Source organism: Camelus ferus, chromosome 22 (assembly GCF_009834535.1).
Source record: "Camelus ferus isolate YT-003-E chromosome 22, BCGSAC_Cfer_1.0, whole genome shotgun sequence".
NCBI classification, from domain to species: Eukaryota; Metazoa; Chordata; class Mammalia; order Artiodactyla; family Camelidae; genus Camelus; species Camelus ferus.
In genome coordinates, this window is record NC_045717.1 from 17307276 (window position 1) to 17328721 (window position 21446).

At 51.0% G+C, this 21446-nt stretch overlaps 1 protein-coding gene across 2 annotated transcripts in view; it reads left to right on the forward strand.

Moving 5' to 3' along the window:
* MED26 (mediator complex subunit 26) overlaps positions 1-21446 on the forward strand; it is a 44246-nt gene that overhangs the window by 20030 nt on the left and 2770 nt on the right. The window contains exons 1-2 of one of the 2 annotated variants that reach the window (XM_014568519.2): positions 17816-17971; positions 20800-20874. In XM_014568519.2, the coding sequence (XP_014424005.1) occupies positions 17831-17971; positions 20800-20874 (216 nt within the window). In that variant the 5' untranslated portion in view covers positions 17816-17830. Of the gene's footprint in view, positions 1-17815; positions 17972-20799; positions 20875-21446 lie in introns of those variants that run through there. The other variant, XM_032465355.1, reaches the window with a different exon arrangement.

Below are 21446 nucleotides of genomic sequence, written 5' to 3' on the forward strand. Positions count from 1 at the left end.
GCTGGCTGCTGGGATGGTTCTCTTGGTTTGTGTGTCTCGGGGTCCATGCATGGAGCCCCTTGTGGGTGCCCAATGAACCTGCTGTCCTGAAGGTGGGGTAGGGCCAGCTTTCTGCTCCAGGTCCTTTGCTGCGCCTGGTTCTCTCTGGGGCTTCAGGATGAGGTAACCACCTCTCCTGGCCCAGGGTTCAGGAAGAAGCCTTCCTCTAGCATGTCACACTTTATTTTCTTCATAGCTTTCAGGACAGTCACCTTGTCCTGTTTGCTTGTCTGTTAACCCTCTTCCCCTGACATGAATGTAAGTCCCACGAACTCCCTCTACTCCCTGAATTCCTCCTCAGTACATACACGTTTTTATTTTCCTGGTGAATAAATAGTTGCTGAGTGAACTCCAGTGTCTTTCCTCTGCTGGCTGCAGCAGTTACAGTGTTCAGTCTGAATGGTTTTGGCTCCCACGTCCAAGGTTCCCAGTTGTTGGAGACAACCATTCTTCTCGTGTGTGCAGAGCACCCTTCTCCTTAGAAACAACAGTTTCATCTTCTGGCTGCATTTTCCTCACAGATCTGAGTCGCTCTTGATAATCTCACCACTGGGCTAGAAAAATTGTTCTAGGTTTCAGCAAGGATAATGCCATATTTGCTCTTCCCCTCTCCCCCCTCACACACACAAAAAGAAAGAATGAAACCCACATGGATTGCATTGTGAGACTGCCGACCATGTGGGCCTCATTTAGGGGGCCAGGCAGTCTTCAGAGAGGTTCAGTGGTCTCTCCCCTGCCAGCCATGGGGCCCAACATTGCTGCTTTACTGAGAGTCAGGCTGTTCAGTCCATGAGATGGAAGGACTGGCTGAGCGGGCAAGTTTGTTTCATTCCCAATTAGATGAAGGTGTTTGCACTTTTGGGAAGGATCCAGACCAAAAGCCACACATCACTGATCTTGTAAGGAGCAGGGAAATAGTCCCAGAGAGGCCGACCCACTGCAGTCTTCTGATGCAGCGGGCCCAAGAGTGTGGATTCCGGTCATTTTAGGGTGAGGTGGAACCGTGGTTCACTCTGTCATGCTACCTGGTGGGCTGATGATCCGAAGCCCATCCCCTTGCATGGAGGCGGAACTGAAGAATTATGTGTGCCAGGCAGGTGACAGAGGAAAGCTGGCCTGACTGAATGACAGGTTTGCTGAGAGTTTGATGAGAAGACAGATGTGAAAAGGTGCTTTGTTACTGAGGGCTCCGTGCAGCCTTCAGCCTTTCCTCTCTGAGGGACTTCATTTGCAGGATGAGCCCTTTAGCCTCTTCACACCTTCCCTCCTGGCACTGTGGGATCCTCCTGGTGCCCTTCTCCCTTGGCATCTTCTACCTGCTCCCTTCTCTCCTGCCTTCAGCCCGCCAGTGCCTCCCCACCCATCATTCATCTGAGCCTCTCCCCTCCTTCCTGGCGTCAGTGTGGAGACTCTGCTCCTGGCCTCGGCACTTGGAGGTGTCGTCTCTTGGCAGGGTGCCCTGTGCTGGTCCCCTCTACTGCTGCTCTCACTGGGTAAGGGCAGCTGCAGGTGGGTGCCAGTGAAGGCTGGTGGAATTTCCTGCACCTCCTCCCCGTGGAGACAGATAGGCTCCTGGATCTCTCTGTTTTGCATCCATTCTTCCTTTCTTTGTGCTTTCTCAATCACCTGGTCATCAGGGCCTTCAGCCCGCATCTCAATCTGAAGACCCCATGGCCTTGTCGATGCCCTGCCCACGCTGGTGCCTTAGAGTCTGTGTTTCTAACATTTAAGGGCTTTCCTCCAGTGTTCCTTGTTTTGCCTCCCCCTCATTTAAAAGTGACCTTTGTTGAGGTAGAGCTTATATATAGTAAAATGCACCTATTTCAGGCATACACTTTACAGTGGAGATCCCTCCTTTGTTCTTTTAATTGAAGTATAGTCAGTTACAATGTGTCACTTTCTGGTGTACAGCATAATGTTTCAGTCATACGTATACATATGTATGTTTGTTTTCATATTGCCATCCCTCCTTAAATGAATAACTGCTGTCTGCATAGTGCCGTATTGGTAACAGAGTGCTTTCACATTTGTCTTTTTATTGAACTCTATACTTCATTTTGATACAAGTTTTGACTGAATTCATACACCTGTATAACTACTGCAGTCAAGGTGTAGAATATTTCCGTCGCCTAAGAAGCTCCTAATCCTCCCCCCTACTTAGGGGCCGCCATCTCCAGTCACTCCACCATTAGCGACCCCCACCGGCTGCTCGTAGGTGTCTGGTGTCAGTCTTGGTTCTCTCACCCTGGGAGGGTGGTGCTGTTATCCTCGTCCCCAGGGTTCATCCTCCCTCCTGTCCATTGGCTTTTCCGTCCCCCGGACTCCCCGTGTGCACACAGCCCTCCATTCCCACCAGCCCCATGTGGTGGTCTCCATGGCCTGCCACCCTGAGTCCTCCCTGTGTTCGTGTACTCCCCCCCCCCATTTCACACTCACCCCATCCTGCTCCTTGCCATCTCGCTCCCTGAGGCTGGTCTGCATCTGCAGCTTTGCCTCCCTGCCTTAGCCCATAGTCCTCCACCAGGCAGCAGGGAGCCAGCTATTTAAAACTGCAACCTGACCATGTCACTCTCTGCATCTGACCGTGTCATTCCCTACTCTGAGCATGGCACTACACCCATTAATGTGGCCTTCCCGTTTCCTCCTCCCCCCCAGTCTAGTGTTCTTTGCACTCGCCGTGCTGCTCTCTGCCCCTGGCCCTTTGCTCCTGCTCTGCCCCCAGCCTGGTGTGTCGTCACTGGTCTGGCCTGCAGGTCCTGCGTACCCTTTAGGCCTCCTCAGAAATGCCCTTCATCCCCCTTCTTAGAGGCCCCAGAGTGCTCTGAACCTCCCACAGCCCTGCCTGCTCACGCTGTTTGAAGTTTCCTAATCATGGGTCTGCCTGTCCAGCCAGGCCGAGAGCGCCTTCAAGGCCATGTCTGTGCTTTATCTGTGTATTTTTGTGAGAGGTAGCCAAGTGTGTGGTGAAGAGCCAGTGCTTCAGAGCCAGGCCGCCTAGGCCCCAACTTCAGCTGTGTGATCTCAGCAGATTAGATGACCTCTCTGTGCCTTACCTTCCTCCCTGTAAAAAGGGAAAGAAAGAGACTGTGTGTGTCTCTCAGACTCTTGGTTAGACACTCAGACACAGGGCCCCCTTTGGGTGTTGTTAGCAGGCATGTAGTTAGGGGGCCCAGGTTGGGGGAGGTTGCTGGTATAGCTGAAGAGGAGAGGCCAGGTTCCCCCTGCACCCAGTGCTCAGTGGTCAGCCTACCCAGAGCTCTGGGTTAAAGGGGATTCTGAGTTCCCAGCCCCGAACTCATACTGCCTCTCCCTTGTCGCCTCCAAGTCCCCTTTTACCTCCTTACATCCCGTGGCAAGGGCCGTGGGCTGACAGGCAGGACAGATAGGGAATGGACATCAAGCCCTGGAGCCCCATCCATTGCCTCACTTTGCTTGAGACACCCGGAGGAGTCTCCAGAAACCCCACCCTAGCTCCTGGCGCCCCTGTTTCTTTTTGGAGGGGTGAAAGAGAGTGATGTGGAAGAGGGGCTAGATCTGCTCTTGCCACTCCTGCTTCAAGCCTGCTGGCTGCCTGGATTCCCAGAAACGCTCCCAGTCCTTTGCCATCATGTCCCTGCAGAGGTGTTAGAGCCCTCCTCAGGTAGAGTGACAGTTGAATTAATACTCACCTATCTTCCCAGAAGCCTCTGCGTTAGAGCCAGGGGTCAGGGGCCCAGTTCTTCTCTCCTGTCTTTGCAAGGAGGCAGCCCACACCTGCTCACGAAGGCCAAGGCTGTGGTCAGCAGTTGTGGGCAGTGTGGCCTCAGTCCTGGTCCTAGAGGCTTGTGTTCTCTGGGTCCTCTCTCCCTTCCCTGCTGGCAGACTCAAAGTATAGAAGACAAGGGCAGAATAACAGCCCTGACACCTGAGTGCAGTTTGCCAGACAGGTGGGCCCGCCTCTCTGGGACCCACTGTGGGGACAACAGATTTCACTTGCTTCCTTCCTAGTGGGATCATTGCATTGTGCAAGATGGGGGTGAAAAACAGCTGAGGCAGAACCAGTTATCATAAAAGTATTTGGACCTTTAGGTCAGAGTTTAACACCTGGGAATTTATTTCTGAGGAAAAAATGAGAGAAGGAAGCTGTACGTTTGAAGATGATCGTTGCAACACTGGTTGCAGTAAGAGAACCCGGAAGGAAGTGGGATGCCCAGCAGTTGGGGAAGGTCAAGGAAATTATGACGCGTTAATGGGACATTTAGCTGTTAAACAAGATCATTATGAAGATTATGTAGCAACAGGAAGAAGTGTTTAGTGAAAAAAGAAAACAGTGTCTGTGATGCAGTTTCAACTACGTAATTGTTGCAGGCTCTGAACAAGAGGAAGAAAGTGACCCAGAGAAACATTTCCATGGCCCAGGCTGGTAGGGGCTCAAGAGGCTCAGGGGAGATGATGCTGCAGAGCTTGGCCTCTGGGGTCAGACCTGAGCCATGATGTTGGTATCTGCCTCCTGTGGCTGTTGGGGTTTGAGGACACATGTGTGACAAAGGTAGTGGCCCAGAAGATGCTCTCAGAGGAGAGGAAAGACCAAAGTGGATAGAGGAGAACTCCAGATATTTAGGGCGAGGAGCTTGGGCACCATCAAGCCTCAGGCCCTGTCAGTGAGCCCGGTCGGCACTGCGTTAGGTCAGGTGTGGTCAGTCTACGCCTGTCACAAGTTGGCTAGGAGGTGGGCTCAGGTCCACCTTCCGTATCAGGAAGTTGGAATCAGAGTCCAAAGAGGACACACCTAATGAGATTAGTGTGAGTGGGAGTTTATTTGGAGGTGGGAGAAAAAGGGGTTTGTCCGCTCTGGGGGTCCTGCCCCACCTCTGAGAGAAGGGAGGGATGGAGTCAGCTGGTGGTCCTTAGACAACCCCGATACCTTGGAGATGCAGAAGTGCTGCCAGATGGGTCCGCAGGTGACACCTGGGTCACAGATGCAGACATGGAGCTGCCTGAGGTGGGACTGCCCAGGCAGTAGAGAAGTGAGGTGAAGGGTAAGAGAAGAAAAGGGTCTGGGGTTGTACCTTGAAGAGCTCCCAGAGGAGGAAGATGAGGGTGTGGAGGGGTGCCAGGATCCGAGAGATGAGACCACAGGGCTCACAGGCTCTTGTCTTTGGTAAAAAGTTGCCCGGGCAGAGTAGTTTTGGTGCAGTGACAGGTAGGGATCAGGTAGAGCTTCTTAATTTCCTTTATATTGTTAATGTAGGTTTTAGTAAAAAACTTGAGTTCTGTTTCCTTGCTTAGTTGCCATGGTCAGCTGTGTTTGGTACTCACCTGTATGGCAATGAAAGGGGAAAAAACAGACTTTAAAAGTTTTTAAAAATAGGTTTAAAATAGTGAGGAGGTAATGTTAGCAAATGATACATTGAGGGAAATAGAGTGAAAAGCAGAATCCTCTATGTTCCCAGCGCTCCTCAGTGTTCTTTGCCTGGTACATTTAAAACAAGGAAAAGCTGCTGTGGTGCTTCTCCCAGAACTCAGCTGGGGTCCCACCTTGTCTTGGACATTTGATGACTGAGACCTCAGTGTGTCTCTGCAGGGCTGTCCTCCGACATTTAGCCATGGCCAGGCTCTCATCCTAAGAGTCGATTTTGCTGCCCCTTCCCCTGTGGGATACTGGTGGTTTGGAGTGAGGCAGGAAGTGCTGATGGGAGTCCACACCAGCCAGTGGGGGGCTGCTATTGGGTAGTCAGGCTTTCCCGAGGCCCCTAGCAGGGAAGGTTGGGAAAAAGTGGTTGATTTGGCTTTGGGTAGCAAGTGGCCTCAGGAGCCATGGTGGTCCTCCCCTGTGCCCTCATCTAGTACATTCCACTCATCCGCCGTGCCAGGCGGTGCTGCTACCTTGCAGTTAATGCTGTCACTGAGTTAGGACAGTGGATTGTGATGTTAGGTCTCCCGTTGGTTTAATGTTGGCTTTGCAAAAATCTCACCTGGCTTTCCTTCCTCCTCCTTGTGTAACCATTTGGAATCATTTCAGGGTGGACACAAAGGTAATTTGGAGAAAATATTTGTGGTTGTGGTAACTTTCTAGGACCACTGCACTGAAAATGGGAATCTCTCCCCAAAGCCATTGTGCCCTGCTGAACAAACATGTTTGCCTAGAGGAGTAATAGAGCCCATGCTGCCCTGGCCACAGCCTTCTGGTCCAGCCTCAGCTTTCCATCTGCCAGCTGCCCAGCCATGGTGCCTTTTGCCTTGTTTTTTGTGGAGGGTGTGAAGGAGCACTGAGAGTCACCTCCTGGTTCCCAAGACCCTTGGGGGAGTGTTGGCCAGTGCAAGGGACAGCTGGAAATGGGATGAGGCTTGTTTACTCTCCAGGTACCAGCTTGGTGACTGCAGATCTTGACTTGCTACAGAGGGAGACCCCTGAGATGTTTGTAATATTGGAGTAAACATGGTGCCCAGCAGCTGAGGACAGTAAGATGGGACTTCATTTATCTATCCATCCTTCATTCATTCATTCACACTTGAGACTAGTAAGGGTCTAGCTCAGCTGTCAAGGGGGAGTCAGGATTTCAGACATTTCAGTCACAGGAGCTTACTGCCCACTGGAGAAAACCATGAAGAGTGAGGGGGAAAAGAAGTCATCAGATGCTCTGAGGCTATTTTCATGTCAGGATACAGGTTATCACTCACACCAACTGAAGGGAGAACAGACTGCTGTTTGCCTAAGACTTTCTGCAGATGTTTGTGGCCACTGGCCTTTCCTATGTGAGCATGGAAAGTTGGCTCCTTCTCCTGAGTCTCCAGATGAAGTATAACAAAACCCCATGGGCAGGCTGAAGTTGAGTCCTTGGTGGCTAGTGAGCCTTTCATTTCACATCCTATAAGACACTGTCACCCAGCTCCAGCCACAGCACATTCCTTGAAGGCTGGGATGAGGCTCTTAAGCCAGGAGTCACCTTCCCCAAGCCCGCAGTTCCTGTGCACAGTCTGTTGTTGGCACCAGCGTTGTGGGAGCGCACAGACTGTCCAGAAAGAAAAGCTGATGTTGACTGGTGCCCGCTGGAGCCCAGTCTGTTATGAGGAGTGCATTACACTAGTATCACATTTGTCACACAGTCCTTAGGGTGCCCCTGGGATGCCCAGGCATGACAGCCCTCCTCATTTTACTGAGGGGAGAAGGAACTTTCTGCCCCACCCTCCACCCCAAAGAGAGCTGAGCCCAGGTGGGGCATCTGATACCTAATTCCAGGCAACTGCTGATCTGCTGTCACTGTAGATTAATTTGCCTTTTGTAGAATTTTGTGAAATCATGAGTATGTGCTCTTTTTTGTTGTTTGCTTTATTTTGGTCTGAGCTCTTCTTTCATTCATACTTATTTTGAGATTCATGCATGTTGTGTATGTCATTCATTTTTGTTGCTGAGTGATATTTCATTTTGTGGATATACTATGGTTTATTTATCCATTCATGATGGACTTTTGGGTTGTTTAATAATCTGCCAGAGTGTCTTCCATGGTGATTATACCATTTTATGCTCCTACCAGCAGTGTAAGAGTTTCAGTTGTTCCACATCTTGGCCAGCACTTGGTATGGTCAGTCTTTTTAATTTTAGCTATTTTAATAGGTATGTAGTGGTATCTCATGGTTGTTTTAATTTGCATTTCCCTGATGACTAATAATGTTGAGCATCTCTTCAAGTATTTATTTGCGACGCCTATCTCTCATTTGGTGAAAGATTTGAATGTCTGTTAAAATCATTTTCCCGTTGTTTCCCCCTTGGGTTCTTTGCCTAATTATTAAGTTGAAAGAGGTTTTTGTATGTTCTAGAAACAAGTCCTTTCTTAGATATATGATTTGTGTGTATTCCCCCCCCCCCCAGTTTGTGGCTTGCCTTTTCATTTTCGTAACAGTGTTATCTTTTGAAGAGCAAGTATTTTCAATTTTGATGAAATCCAGTTTGTTTTCTGTGTGTTTTGTGCTTTTCATGTCATATTTCTAAAGTCTTTGCCTTTTAAACCCAAGGTCACTAAGATTTTCCTACTGTGTTTTCTTCTAGATAGACATTTTGTAGTTTTAACTCTTATATTTAGGTTTATGGTCCATTTAGTGTTAATTTTTGTTTCTTGTGAAATAGAGATCAAGAGTTTGTTGTTTTGTCTCATTTTTTGTGTATGGCTATCCAATTATTCCACCACTGTTTGTTGAAAGATTATTCATTCACTGTTGAATTGCCTTACTGCTGTTGTTAAGAATCACCTGCCCATGAATGTGTGGGTCTGTTAATGGAGTCTATTCTGTCCATTGATCTGTTTGTCTTTGCTCCAATTCCACATTGTCTTGATTATATAATTCTTAAGATCCGATAATGTGAGTCTTCCAGTTTTTTTTTTTCAAAGTTTGTTAGCTATTCTAGGACCTTTGTGTTTCCATATGAATTTTAGAATCAACTTGCCAACTTCTCCCAAAGACCCTGCTCAAATTTCAATTGGGATTGCTTTGAATCTATAGATCAGTTTGGGGGAGAATTGATATCTTAACAATATTGACTCTTCCAATCCATTAACTTGGTGTACCTTTCCATTAGTTGATGCCCCTTTTGATTTCTCTCAGCCATGTTTTGTTCTTTTCAGTGTTGAGGTCTTAACACATCTTTTGTCATTTATCCATGAGCTCTTCAAATTTTTTAATTGCTATTATGAATGGAATTGGCTTTTAAAATTTCAATTTCTGAATGTTTGTTGCTTGCATATAGAAATACAGTGGAATTTTATATTGGATTTTTATCCTGCAGGCTTGCTAAACTCACTTACTCTTATTTTGTAGGTTCTGTAAGATTTTCCATATAGACTATTCTATTTGTGAATAAAGACAGCTTTACTCCCCGCTTTCCGGATGTTTCTTTCTCTTCTCTCTTCTCCTCTCCTCCCCTCACCCTCCCCTGTTTCTTTTTCTTGCTTTTTTGTACTAGCAAGAATCTCCTGATGAGACTGAATAGCAGTGGTGAGCACACGTCCTTGTCTTGTACCTGCTCCTAGAGGGAAAACATTCAGCCATTCACCATCGAGTATATTGTTAGTTGTGGGTATTATCAGCCTGAGAAGGTTCTCTTCTGTTCCCAGTTTGCAGAGAGTTTTTTATCAGGAATGGATGTCCAATTTTGTCAAAATGTTTTTTCTACATCTGTTGAAATGACCATGAGGCTTTTCATTTTTGGCCTCTTACTATGGCAGGTTATGTTGATTTTTTTAGTGTTATTTTCCTCCCCTACTTGAATTTCTAGTCTCTCTTTTTTTGCTATCTTCATTCCTGGTGAAGGCATGCAGAATTTTCCTATCCTAATTGCCCCACTGCCCTCCCTTGAGCCAGCTGCCCATTTCTGCCCTCTTCATCAATACAACTTGCTAATGGTCTGTTGCATGAAGGCAGTCATGGGCTAACCACACAGGATTAGCAGGTTGGGTTAGTAATGGAACTGTGCCCAGGTGTATAACGGACACCCTGGCTTCCTCCTTGGAGAAATGGCATAGCACCTACTTGGGAGGTCTGTGGTTTCAGGAGAGAACCATGATGTGGTAGGAGACAGAGGCCCACACATCCAGGGTGCTGACACGTGATGCCCAGGCAGTGGGTGCTACCTGACTGCCTCTCTCCAGTAACTTTAGAGCTTGCTCTTTCTTGGGGATATTCACCTACTCAATGCTTCTTCCGTGGAACCTTCAGGACGCTGTTATCCTCCCTAGACTGGCCCCTGCCCAGGGTAGAGCATGTGGACACCTTGCTCTGTGAGCTGTGAAGTGTAGTGCACGCCGCGTGTCTCAGAGGTAGCCTGGGCTCCTGGTGTGGTGGTTCTCACACCTTGTTCTGCAGGATCCTCAGAGGATCTGTGCCACCACCAGGGATTGAGGGGCTGGCTTGCCAACACCTCCCCCTCCTCTTCAACCTCAGCAGCTCTGGTATCTGCTTCTAGGATAGGATGGCCTCTAAAATCAACTTTTTATTAAAATATAGCATATATCCAGAAAAATGCACAGGTCGTAAGTTTTATGTCTTAGTGAATGTTTATTAAGTGAACAGATCTGAGTAACCCCCGCCCAGATCAACCATCAAGAAGTTTTGTCTGCTTTTGAGCTTCCAATTCAATACAGGATGTATTCTTTTGTGTCTGGCCTTTTCCCGGGACCTGTTTTGAAATTTATTTTCGATGTTGTGTGTAGCAGTAGTGTGTTCATTTGACGTTGAATGGATAGACCACGATTTAGTCATCTGTTCCACTGTTGGTGGCCATGTTGGTGGTTTTCAGGTGGGACTGTTCTGAATATGGCTGCCCTGACTATTCTTGGCACAGCATGCTCATGTTGCTCTTGGTCCCCACCCCAGAGTGGAATGGTTGGGTCATAGAGTATGAATGTCCATCTTACATGATGTTTGACACAGTGCACAGACTTTCTTCCTGTCCCATGGATGACAATGTCCTTGGTTCTCTCCATAGTGGCCCCTGTTGTAGGAATGCCCACTGAGAAGTCCCCCACGCCCACTGCTGTTTTTCAAGCTCCACACAGAGCCCAGGAGCTGTGGGGCAGCAGGTGGGAGAAGGGGTGGCCTTGGACCTGACCCCTCGCAAGTGTAGTCTCGTAACAGGCTCCGTGAGTTGAGTGCTTTCCTTTCCTGAGCGCTTACTGTGTGCCTGTAGGAAGCTTCTGTCATCTTCCCACTTGGTGGCTGAGGGAATAGCTGAGTGGGCTGGGTGGGTGGGCTCAGAGCTATCTGCTCACCTCTATGCACAGTCTTTTTTGGTGCCTTCTGCCCTGGAGCACGTGATACAGGGTTCACGTGTCCTGCCTGATGGCTTCTGTGTCATGTAGGACAGGTACACCCACCCTCAGTCACCTTTAGGGACCGGGGAGTTTGTGGATCTCACAGATTTCCTGTTCTGTGGAAGGGGACAAGAGCTCCTCCGTACTTAACTCTGTAACTTGCTGAATGACTTAACCGGTGTGGCCCCCACCCAGCCTCTGGCAGCTCCTGTTACTCTTTTCTTGTCCACCCAGCTCAGGATAGATGTTGGTGACCCTGTGTGGAGTGCCCAGGAAAGTGAGGGCAACTGGACCCTGTGTGCCATTCACGTGTCTGTAACACACTCGTTTTGCTTACCACGTGTTGGTGGGTGTGGTCACTTTTACCCATCGAGGCTTGGCAGCCTCGGGTTCTGGGGCCAGTTCTGGGCTTGAGCCCCCCTGAGAAGGGGTATGTCCTTGGTTCTCTCCCCCATAGTCTTTCTCTTGTCCTGAAGGTGCCTTCATGAGGTTGCCACTTTGGTGCTCCTGGCCGCTCAGCTGAGCCTCAGTTGTAATGTTTCACCTGTTGCTTCTGTCTTTGCCTCTGGCCAGTTCTATCCCGTGCCTCAGGACTGGGCCATATCCAGCCCTTCCTGCATCCTCCAGGTGCTCAGAAAACATTTGGTGACTTGTTGAGGGGAATTCTAGGATGTTGCCTGTTCTCAGGACCCCATAGCAGTCCAGGTGAGCGGACTGGCAGACTCATGGCACTGCACTGCCTTGAAGGGATCTTAGAAACCACAGAGCAGCCTGGAGGAGAGTGCACAGCGCCCACCCGGCCCAGCCTCTGTGGGCAGTGTCCCTGGATGGTGGTCAGTGTGCCATTCAGGGATCCACAAACATGATCTGTGGTTTTGCCAACACTCTGCCCAGGCTCCCCAGCTCACAGAGGAAGAGCTGGGCTCAGGTTGGTGGCTGGTATTAGCTTTGAGTCTGAGTTGGACCAGCACTGGAGACCACGACTGACCCAGCTGATTCTCTTTCCAGCCCCAGTGTCAGGCATTTTCACTGGCACGCGGAAGTGCACGGCTGTCACCTTGCTGTTTCACTCAGCATTCTCTTGGAGGTTGGCCCCATCTCTTCCTAAAAAGCTGGCACGCTCTTGGTTTGAATTGCCCATATTCGGCCCGCGTGTGGGTCGAGCACCGTGCGTGCCCCTCCCATGGGTGTTGGGTATTTCATCTTGTGTTTTCTAACTGGCTGTTCCCATTAGTGCAAGGCTGGGAGGGAGGAAACACCACCTGGCGTGCTGTCATCAGATGCATTGCCCATGGGACCCTTCTGGAGCACGGATGCAGAAAGAAAGTCCTCCGCTTGGCTTTCTGACTTTCCAGTTGAATCAGTGTAGGAATGAACCAACTCCCAGATGACATGTTGAGAACTCTCGTGCTCTCACAAAGGGCCGAATTACAACAAGAATTGTATGCTGACCTGATTCTGAGGTCAGGAGAGTTTAAGTTTGTAGTTTTGTCGGGAATTGCTGCTGGGACAAAGACAGTTTGAGGGCCAGCACTGGAGAGGAGTGCTGCCTCCCCTCCCCTTCCTCCCCCCTTCTCTGCCCCTTTTCATCTGCAAGCCTCTCTCACCTCTACAGGCCTCTCTTGCAGAGGCCCCGTGGATGGTGGCTGCTCATGCTCACTTGCTAATGGGGAGCTCCAGCTGCTGCCCTGGGCACTGGGCCTCCTCTTCCTGGGCTGCGGGTGGGGTGCAGGCAGTGCTCTGCCTGCTGCCTGGGTCAAGTTGCAGCTGCAATTGGCTGCTCTGGCCATGGGCGCTCTGTAGGCTGTCAGCGTACAGCAGTCAGGGCCACGCAGGCGGTAGCCACCCTTCAGCTGTAGACGCTCCCGGGGAGCAGATGGGCCCCACTGGCGAGGAAGTGCTTTAGCAAGTGGTGAGCTTGGTGGCTGCAGCTGAGACACAGCCCCTGCCCCTCTGTCATTCTTCCTCTGAGAAGCTGTGAATGAGACTTCAACCCAGTAGGTGCGAGACTCCTATGGGGTCCTGGTGGGGGAAGGCTCTTTTGCCAGGCCTGAGCGCTGGTGTGGCATCTGCCTGAGGGATGTTCTTCTTGATCCTGCTGGGCTGTGGGACCAGGCAAGGCAGAACAGGGTCAGGAGGCTGCATCTTCCAGAGCTGAGAGGTTGGATTAAGGCACACTGACTTTTCTTTGCTCAGGGAGACAGGGTGGGACATGGGCCGGGTTCTGCCAGGCTCCCTCGGGGATGTGGGTGCCACCTCTTGCACTGACTTGTGGTAGAGGCATTTTGAGTCACAGAACGGCACCCACCTGGGAACATGTGTGTAGAGTTCATCAGAAGCAGGAGGACTTGCTGTGGCTGAAAATAGGCTGGAACCAAATCACAGACACACACTTGCCTGGCAAAGCCCCTTTCATTCACCCGTGTGCATGCCCTCGGCAGACACGACTGACGCCCACTGTGTGGTTGGCAGGACACGGTGACTCAGCCAAGGATGGCCTTACAATGCTCAGCACGTTGAAAGGCTGGAGGTTTGCTTGCTTCTGGGTGCCATCTGTGTCGTGTTTTGGTTTGGAAGGACAGCTTGCTTGCTGATGAACAGTTCCAAACTCTTTTAAGCTAAGTGGTTTTTGTAAATTCTAGTCTAGACTATCCTGCATTTAAATAATAAAAAAAAAAAGATGTGACTTCCACATGATTGGCTTTAAAGTGAACTGTTGACCAGCTTTTAGCCCACTAAGGAGTTGGTGTGGGCTGTGCTGAATAGATGCAGGGCCACAGTGTGATCAGGGGACTGGCTGGACAGGTGGGGCAAATCCATCCTCAGTAGGTCAGTGGGTGCCTTTCACAGGGCTTGGCAGGGAGCAGGCTCCAGTGCATCCTTGTTTACCAAGTGGCCTGCAGCTTAGGGCAAGTGTTACGGGTGGACTGAAGCCCCTGCTATCATGGGTGGATGTGGGATCTCCCTGGCTCTAGCGTACCCTGGGGGGAAGGCAGAGGCAGCTCGGAGACCATCTATAGGTGCTGCTGGGCATGAAGCCACTGGCCCTGTGTGGCTTCCAGGAACTCTTTGTAACCTTCGCATTTCCCTGCTATGGCCAGTCGGGGAGAGTATGTGGGCGGGGTACCAGCGTCACCAGCCTGGTGGTGTCTGGGTGCCCTCCCTCCCTCACCCCACCTAGTCAAGCACTAGCTGGGCTGTATGCGGTGGGCAGACCCTGTGCCAGACTATCACAAAGCCACGCTCTGCTGCCTTCTGCTTTCTAGCTGCATGGTGAGTGCTGTACCTCCATTACCTTCCTTTCTTATCTGTAAAGTGGGATTGCAAGGATGAAAAGCTAGAGAGCTTTGCCTCTGGGGAGCCCAACAAGTGGTGGTCCTGTGAGAGTGAGGCTGGGTTGTGCCTACCCTGGCTGATGCCCTTGGGTCGGACTCAGGGAGTACAGGGTTTCCCCTTTGTCACCAGGGCTGCACAGGTCTGGCTTAATTACCGAGAGATTTGGGATTTTGGGTGACGTGGGAACCTCTGATGCGTGAAGAAAAGGGAGCAGTGAGCGAGGGGCCTTGTAGACTCCAGAGAAGTCTCAGTTCCTTGTTTCACGTCTAGGCTGGAAATCCCCACAGGGCAGTAATTACTCAGAGCCTGGGGTTTACCTATGCAGCCCTTGAATTACTGAGAGGAGGAGACTGGGCTGGCCCTGCCTCTGCACACGGATCCAGGGTCAGACCAGTGATCCAGTTCATAGAACAACTTTCAGATATGTGATGAGAGCCAGTTAAGATAGTTTTTCCAGTGGGAGGTTGGCTTTAAAGATGATTCCACATGCCTGCATAGGCAAGTTGTCTGAAGACAGCCTCCTGGACTCTGGAGAAGCCAGTGGAATGACTGCATCTCAGGGTTGACACGGGGCAGCGTGGCCAGGTGGCCTTGGGAGCGGCCTGGGAAGAAAGGTTCTGAGTGGCCGGGTCCTGCAGCTCAGCTGTGGCTATAGGATGGAAGATCACAGATGTGCCATGCTAGGCAGGAGCTAGGATGCTGTGCTGACTAGAGGTGGGCCGGCTGTGAAGCAGTAACCTTCCCTGGGTTACTGTTGTTTCTTTACCATGTTTTCGCCCTACCCCAACAGGGTGGCCTGGCTGGCACCCCTCTGAGATGCCAGCAGACCCCGGCTGCCCTCTGTCCTGCTTCTAACCTCATCGTCGCATGAGCGCACATATAGTGGTGTCTGCAGGCGGATGAGGGCTTTGTGGCTTGGGGCCTGCCATCATGTCAGAAACCTGGGACCCCTCTTGCCAATTCCTCCCTCCGGGGCGCTCTCCAAAGGGCTGGCACATGTCTGGGTGGGCACCCTCCTGGACCCTGTGGTGTTTTCCTTAGCGGGGGGCAGAGAGCAGGTTTGGCCTTTCCTGCTTGAAGGAGCTTTGGAATCTGTGCACGGCTCCACTTCCGCCCTCTGTGGGCTCTTTGGCAGGGAGGCAGGTACCCACCTCAGAGAACAGACCCCAGGCCTCTTTCCACCCCAGCGGGCTGTTTTTGCACCTGATCTATTGAGCAGCAGCTCAGCAGCCTGCAGGGGCTTGATGAGAAGCTCCAAAGGTTGAGGGTCGCACCAGATGGAACGTGCCCTGTAGTTTGAACCAGGAGTTGGGGAGGAGACGGTGTCACACAGGTGCCAGATGGTGCAGCAGGAAGCTGTGGTGAGGAATTGGAAAACAGGTATTTGCTCACTTCACTTCCACATGGCTTTGGGCTCTCTCATTCCAGATCCAGTGAAATCTCCTACCTGAATGTTAGGTAATGGGTGTATTTTGTAACCTTTTAGATTTGTGGTGAATTTCAGAAACAAAGATAGACTAGTGTAACCATGCTCCCCAGCCCCCCCGCAGTAGATAGATGCCAGTTTACTGCCAGTCAGCACTGTTTCATCTCATCCCTCCTGCCACCCACACACGCACGTGGATTATTTTGTAGCAGATTCCAGGGCACATTATTTCTTCAGTAAATAGTCTAAATCTTGTCGTTAGAAGATGAGGATGAGCAGTGTACCTTTAAGGGTTCCCATAGCGAGCTGGGCTGTGGGGTTCTGCATGGATTCCTCATAGCTCCTGTGTGACCCCTCATGTGGAAGGACAGGGATGTCGCCAGCCTTGGGCAAGAGTGGGAGTGGTGGCACCCTACATTACATGGTCCAGACTCTTACCCAAGCTGCTTCTGAGGGGTGCCATCCTCTCCCTTGGAGAATCCCGTCACCTGTGTGTGTCCAGAACCCCAAATGTCATTGGGTAGGCTGTCTGGAGGAGTGAGTTAGTGAACGCTGAGGGGCTCTCTAGGAACGGAGCCTTTTTTGCTTCCTTTGTGCCTGCTCTTGGTTCTCATGTGGGGGGAAGGGCACATAAGAACCCTGGGAACGGGGTCAGTGGTGAGGAGTGTGTCGTTCCACTCCTGCCCCCCAAGCACATATCCCTGGGCGTCCCCGAGTGTGAGTGAGGATGTGTTCAGTGAGGGTCCTCTCCCCTTACTGAGGTCAGCCAGGAGGAGCCCAGTTTAGGAGGTGCCTGTGTGTTCCATGTGGAGACACCAGCTGCCTCACCTTTCTTTTAGTTCTTTATTTATTTTGGGGACAAGGTAATTAGGTTTATTTTGTTTATTTAATGGAGGTACTGGGGTGCCTCACCTTCTTTCTGCTTGAGATGGATGCTCACTTTCCCATCGATACCTGAATGTCCCTCACGAATCTCTAGTCTAGGATCTGAAGGCCCTCGGTGTGATAGATAGTGGAGTCAGTCCTCCTGTCATCAGCAGGTGACTGTGTGCTCACCTGGGCCACAGCCAGGGCTGCCTGCTGACTTCCCGCCCTGCCTCTGCTCCTCTCTCCCTGCTGCCTGCCCACCTGCCTGCTCCTGCCCTTCCAGAGTGGCCTACCTCTGCTCCTGGCACCTTCCCCCGCCTTGCCACCTTGCGCCTTCCCTGAGGACATTAAGGCATCCGAGTGTGCAGGAGCAGACATTACCACCCTGGAGGGATATTTACTTCCAATTGAGAGGCCACTCAAATAACAAAAATAAATGGGCTGGGATGGTGAGTTCACACAGGAAGTCAGTATTGGTAGAAAGGGGAGGTGACACTTGGCTTCACTAATTATTAAGGAAATGAAAATTAATCTGTATCTGTTGAAGGAGCCCTAATGAGAAGATGCTGCAGGCATTCAGCTGTCCCTCTTGTGTGAATTCTGCCTCCTTTGGGAAAGCCCTTTGGCAAATGGTTTTGGGAGGTGTTTTTTGTTCATTTGCTTGGTTTGGTTGATTTTAAACTGGGAATGAATCCCAAGGGAGATATACAAAGGAGGAAGGGGCCGCGGATGTGCCAGGCTGTTTTTGACAGCAGAAGGCTGTGCATGGCCCTTAGGCTTTCTGACCTGTTGAGCTTCCCCAAAGTCCCCCTTGAGGGCAGCGCCTGGGAGTGGCTCAGAGGCCTCCCCACCCGCAAGGCATGGCAGTGTGTCTGCTGTGATCTTGAGTGAGTGTATTTTCAGACAGACAGGTGCCAATGCTCAGTGACCTTGCCATTGCGGCTGGAGAAGGGGGCAGATCCAGAAGGATGAGACCCCAGGGCGGTCCTGAACATCCAGGCAGCAGGGGCAGAAAGAGGAAGGCAGAGGACATAGCATTTCCCATTGGGCCAAGAGCCTGAGAGCCTCCTTGAAGCTGAAGGTCTCTATGCACACACACCCAAGCAGGCCTTACCCACTCCCCACCCTTGTGCAACTTCCAGGAGGGTCTCCGGCTTTGTGAGGTCTATGGCGCCAGCTTGCTGCCAGCCCCCAGGGTTGCTCAGGTGTTCTGCTCCCCACCCCCACCACCCCCAGTCTGGCAGCAGGACAGTGTCTGCCCAAGGACAAGGACATTCTGTGCTGCCGGCTCGCTCTGCAGGGACTGCTGGTTCAGGAGTGTGTGAGGACCCAGGGCTCTAAATATACCAGGGTGAGGTCACTGGGGTGGAGACAGGCCATGTGGCAAACCCAGGACCCTGCAGGGCCAGAATCCCAGGGCTGGGGACAGGGAACGGGTGGCCTCACTGTCCCTGTGGGACCAGTCTCTTCACTGCCCAGTCTCATCTGCACTGAATCCCTGCCTGTGGCATGTATAGAGGTAGGTAGAGGACTGGTTGTGTCTTCTGTCAGACCCCCCTCCCTTGATGAAGCTTGCAGTAGGTTTTTAGGGCCATCTGGGTATGTTCGTGGACATAGCCCCAGACAAGAACATTGCATGAGGCAAGGCAGGCCTTGGTTGCCAGGGTGCAGATTAGCCCCCTGGCAGGAACAGCTTTGCAAGAGCCCTGTTGGGCAGGTTGAGGTCTACTGTTGTTGCTCTGTGGTCACTGTGCAGTTTATACTCAGAGGAGACAGAAAACCTGGAGTAGGGGTGGGGAGTGATGTCTGCCTTCAGCTGGAAATGGGGCAGATAAGTAAGGAAAGCTGGGACTACACATGGCTCCCGAGGATGTCCATATCCTAGGCCTTGGTACCTGGGTGTGTGGTACCTTACATGACAGAAGAGGCTTTGTGGATGTAATCAAGGGTGCAGACCTGGATTATCTGGGAGGGTCCAGTCTAATTAAATCTTTAGAACAGAGACCTCCTGACTGGGTCAGAGAGGTGCAATGGGAGGGCTCAACCCCATGGCTGACTTTGAAGACAGAGGGAGGGTCCCTGAGCTGGGAAATGCAGGGCCCTCTGGGAGATGGGAATGGCCTTCAGATGCCAGCCAGCAGGAAAATGGGACGTCAGTCCTACAGTGAGGAACTGAATTCAGACAACACTCTGAAGGAGCAGGAAATGGGCCCTCAAGAGCCTCCTGAAAAGGGGGCAGCCTGCCCACACCTTGATCTCAGCCCAGGGAGACCCGAACCAGCCTCCTGACCTGTGGAACCTACAATGATACACATGTGTCATTAAAGCTGCTCAGTTTTTGATCATGTGTGGTCATTTCAGTGACAACAGGAAACTGGTAACACTGCGGTGCTGGCAAGGACATAGGAAACAGGTTTCCCCACCTTTCTCTCCTTTGGTGGGCGAGGAGTGGGAGCAACCTCCCTGGGGGCTCATCACAGTCATTCATGGCCTTTTTTGCCAGAAGCCCCTCTAGCTGCTTTGTGTTAGCTCAAAGTTGCATCTTGAAAAGGTGACTGCAGCCTTGTTTGAAAGGGTGAGTGGAAACAACGAAGTCTCCCCCAACGCAGAGCTCAAGTGAGACCCTCCTCCCATGGGAAAGCTGAGCAAACGGTAGAGGTTTGTGATGTTGGGAGTTTCTGATGTAAGAAAAAGAAAGGCATAGAACCATATTTTGGTTTTTTATTGTTTGATACATGTACACAACAGCTTGTATGCAAGGAGTATTTTCGGAAAAATGCAGGGAACGCTGGAGTGGCTGGGTGGCGACATACCTCTTTGTGCCCTGTCCTGTGCCTGCATAACTTGGTTCTGGTGTGTGTGGGGACAGGGGTAAGTGATGTGTGATTTGGGAGGGGAGAGGGGGCTCCCCCCTCCAGCCAATGCACCAGAAACCTGCAGCTATGGGGGTTGTTGAGCTGCAGAAGTTCTATACCAGTTCTGGATCCAAATCCTTCCCCGGGTGTGCTTTGTCAACATGTCCTCCCAGGTTGAGGCTTGCCTCTTCATTACCAGGGTCATATTTTAATAAACAGAAGTTCTTAACTTTGGTGAAGCCCAGTTCATCAGGATTTCTTCTTGGACAATTGGTGCTTTGGGGCTCCTAAGAAATCTTTTGTCTATACCCGAAGGTTGCAAAGATACTCTCCTGTTTCTTCCAGAAACCTTAAGAGTTTTTGCTTTCACATTTAGGTCTGTGATTCATTTTGAGTTAATTTTTGAGTATGCTCTGATGCTTGGTGTAAATGGAATCAACAGTATGTATTTTCTGTGACTTTTCTTCCCCTGCGGTTGGAGTTTCATCTTGTTAATGCACTGAAGTTGCAGTGTGCTCGTTTCCAGGGTCTTGAATTTCTCAGTCTGTTCCTTCAATGCTTGGAAGATATTAGTGTCATTATAACATGTGACCTCATGACCTGCACCTTTCTGTGTCATCGTATCTGTAAAATGTGATAGTAATAGTACCTTCCCCTTGGGGTTGTGATAATTCAACAAAGTAGTGCTATATGGAAACAGACCTTGGTAGAAGAGGGCCGGGCTCATAGCAGGTATCATACAAGGGGCAGAATTGCTTGGTCATGAGATGTGCACGTGTTCTACTTGATTAGACACAGCCCATGGCTCCCCAGAGTTGGCTGTGCCCCAGAACTACCTGGTATTGTCAGATCACATTTCTGCTGGTTGGGTGTGTGTGCAGTGCAGCCACTTGTGGGTTCCAGTCTGTATCTCCTGATGACCAAGAGAGCTGAGCACCGCTGCACAGTCTCCTGTTCTGCCCAGTTCCCATTTGTGTCTCCCAGCCCAAGTTCTCTGTTCCTGTGGCATTGGTCTCCCAGTGTGTAACTTGTGCTCTCCTTATGGTGTCTTTGGATAAACTCTAAAGATCTCGTTAATGTAACCAAATTGATTGGATTATTATGTATTGCTCTTTTAAGCTTGGTGCATTTTATTTGTTGACTCCTTCAGCTTCCCCCATCCGCAGTCAGATAACAGAGTTGGGTGCATCTCCCGTATCAAAAGCTGATCTTGTTTCATAATCGGCTGTGAATTTCCGTTGTGTGACAGCCACTGGGGCAGGTGGGCGTATACACGGACAGACTCATGGTAAACTGTACACCATACACTAGAGAAGGCAGACGGGAGGGTGTGCACTGAGTGGCACGTTGGCCCCTGGGAGCAGGTAAGAAACTGCATGAAGTGGGGATTTTGGTGATCCTGGCTCCACTGGCTCTTGGGGAGGGAGAGTTCTGGAGCAGGCTGGGACGGGCAGAAGTGCCCAGGGTCTAACTAGCGGTTCTTGTTTTGCAGATCCGGAACATGGTGGCGGTGCAGGAGGTCATCTCCAGCCTGGAGAAATACCCCATTACCAAAGAGGCACTAGAGGTAAGTGTTCCTGGCCCAAGCACTAGGGAGGGCAGTGTGGGAGGGGCCAGGGCTGCTGCAACCTTTCCTGGCTTCTTGGAGCCTCAGAGCCTTTGCTCACTGGCCAAGTGAGGCCTTAAGAGGAGTGAGTGAGGGGGCGTGCCCTCCTGGCCTTCACTGTGCCAGCCCATAGCACATGCTCCAAGAGCACCATCTTCCCAGGGCACTCGTAGGAACTGGGTGGCTTTAGTCCCAGAGCTGGGCCTGCTTTCTCTGCAGGAGGCCCTGCACACTTGGGTGGTTCCAGTACGTGATGCTAGCAAAGCACCCTTTCAGTGGCTTTGATGATCCACACCCTCCAGGAGCTGGGGACCTGCAGGATGATGCTCCTGAGAAGGCCACCTGTGGCCCTGGGACCATTAGGCCTGAGGACTTGGGTTTGAGAATTTAAATGCCACAAAGGACCCAAAACCTCAATAGGTTTTCTGTGTGGGAAGCCAATGGTTTAGGGACAGTGGAGCCATTTCACAGATATGGGGCCCCTCCCACCATTTCTGGCTCAGCTCCCTTTTCGTGGGATGTCTCTGTCCTAC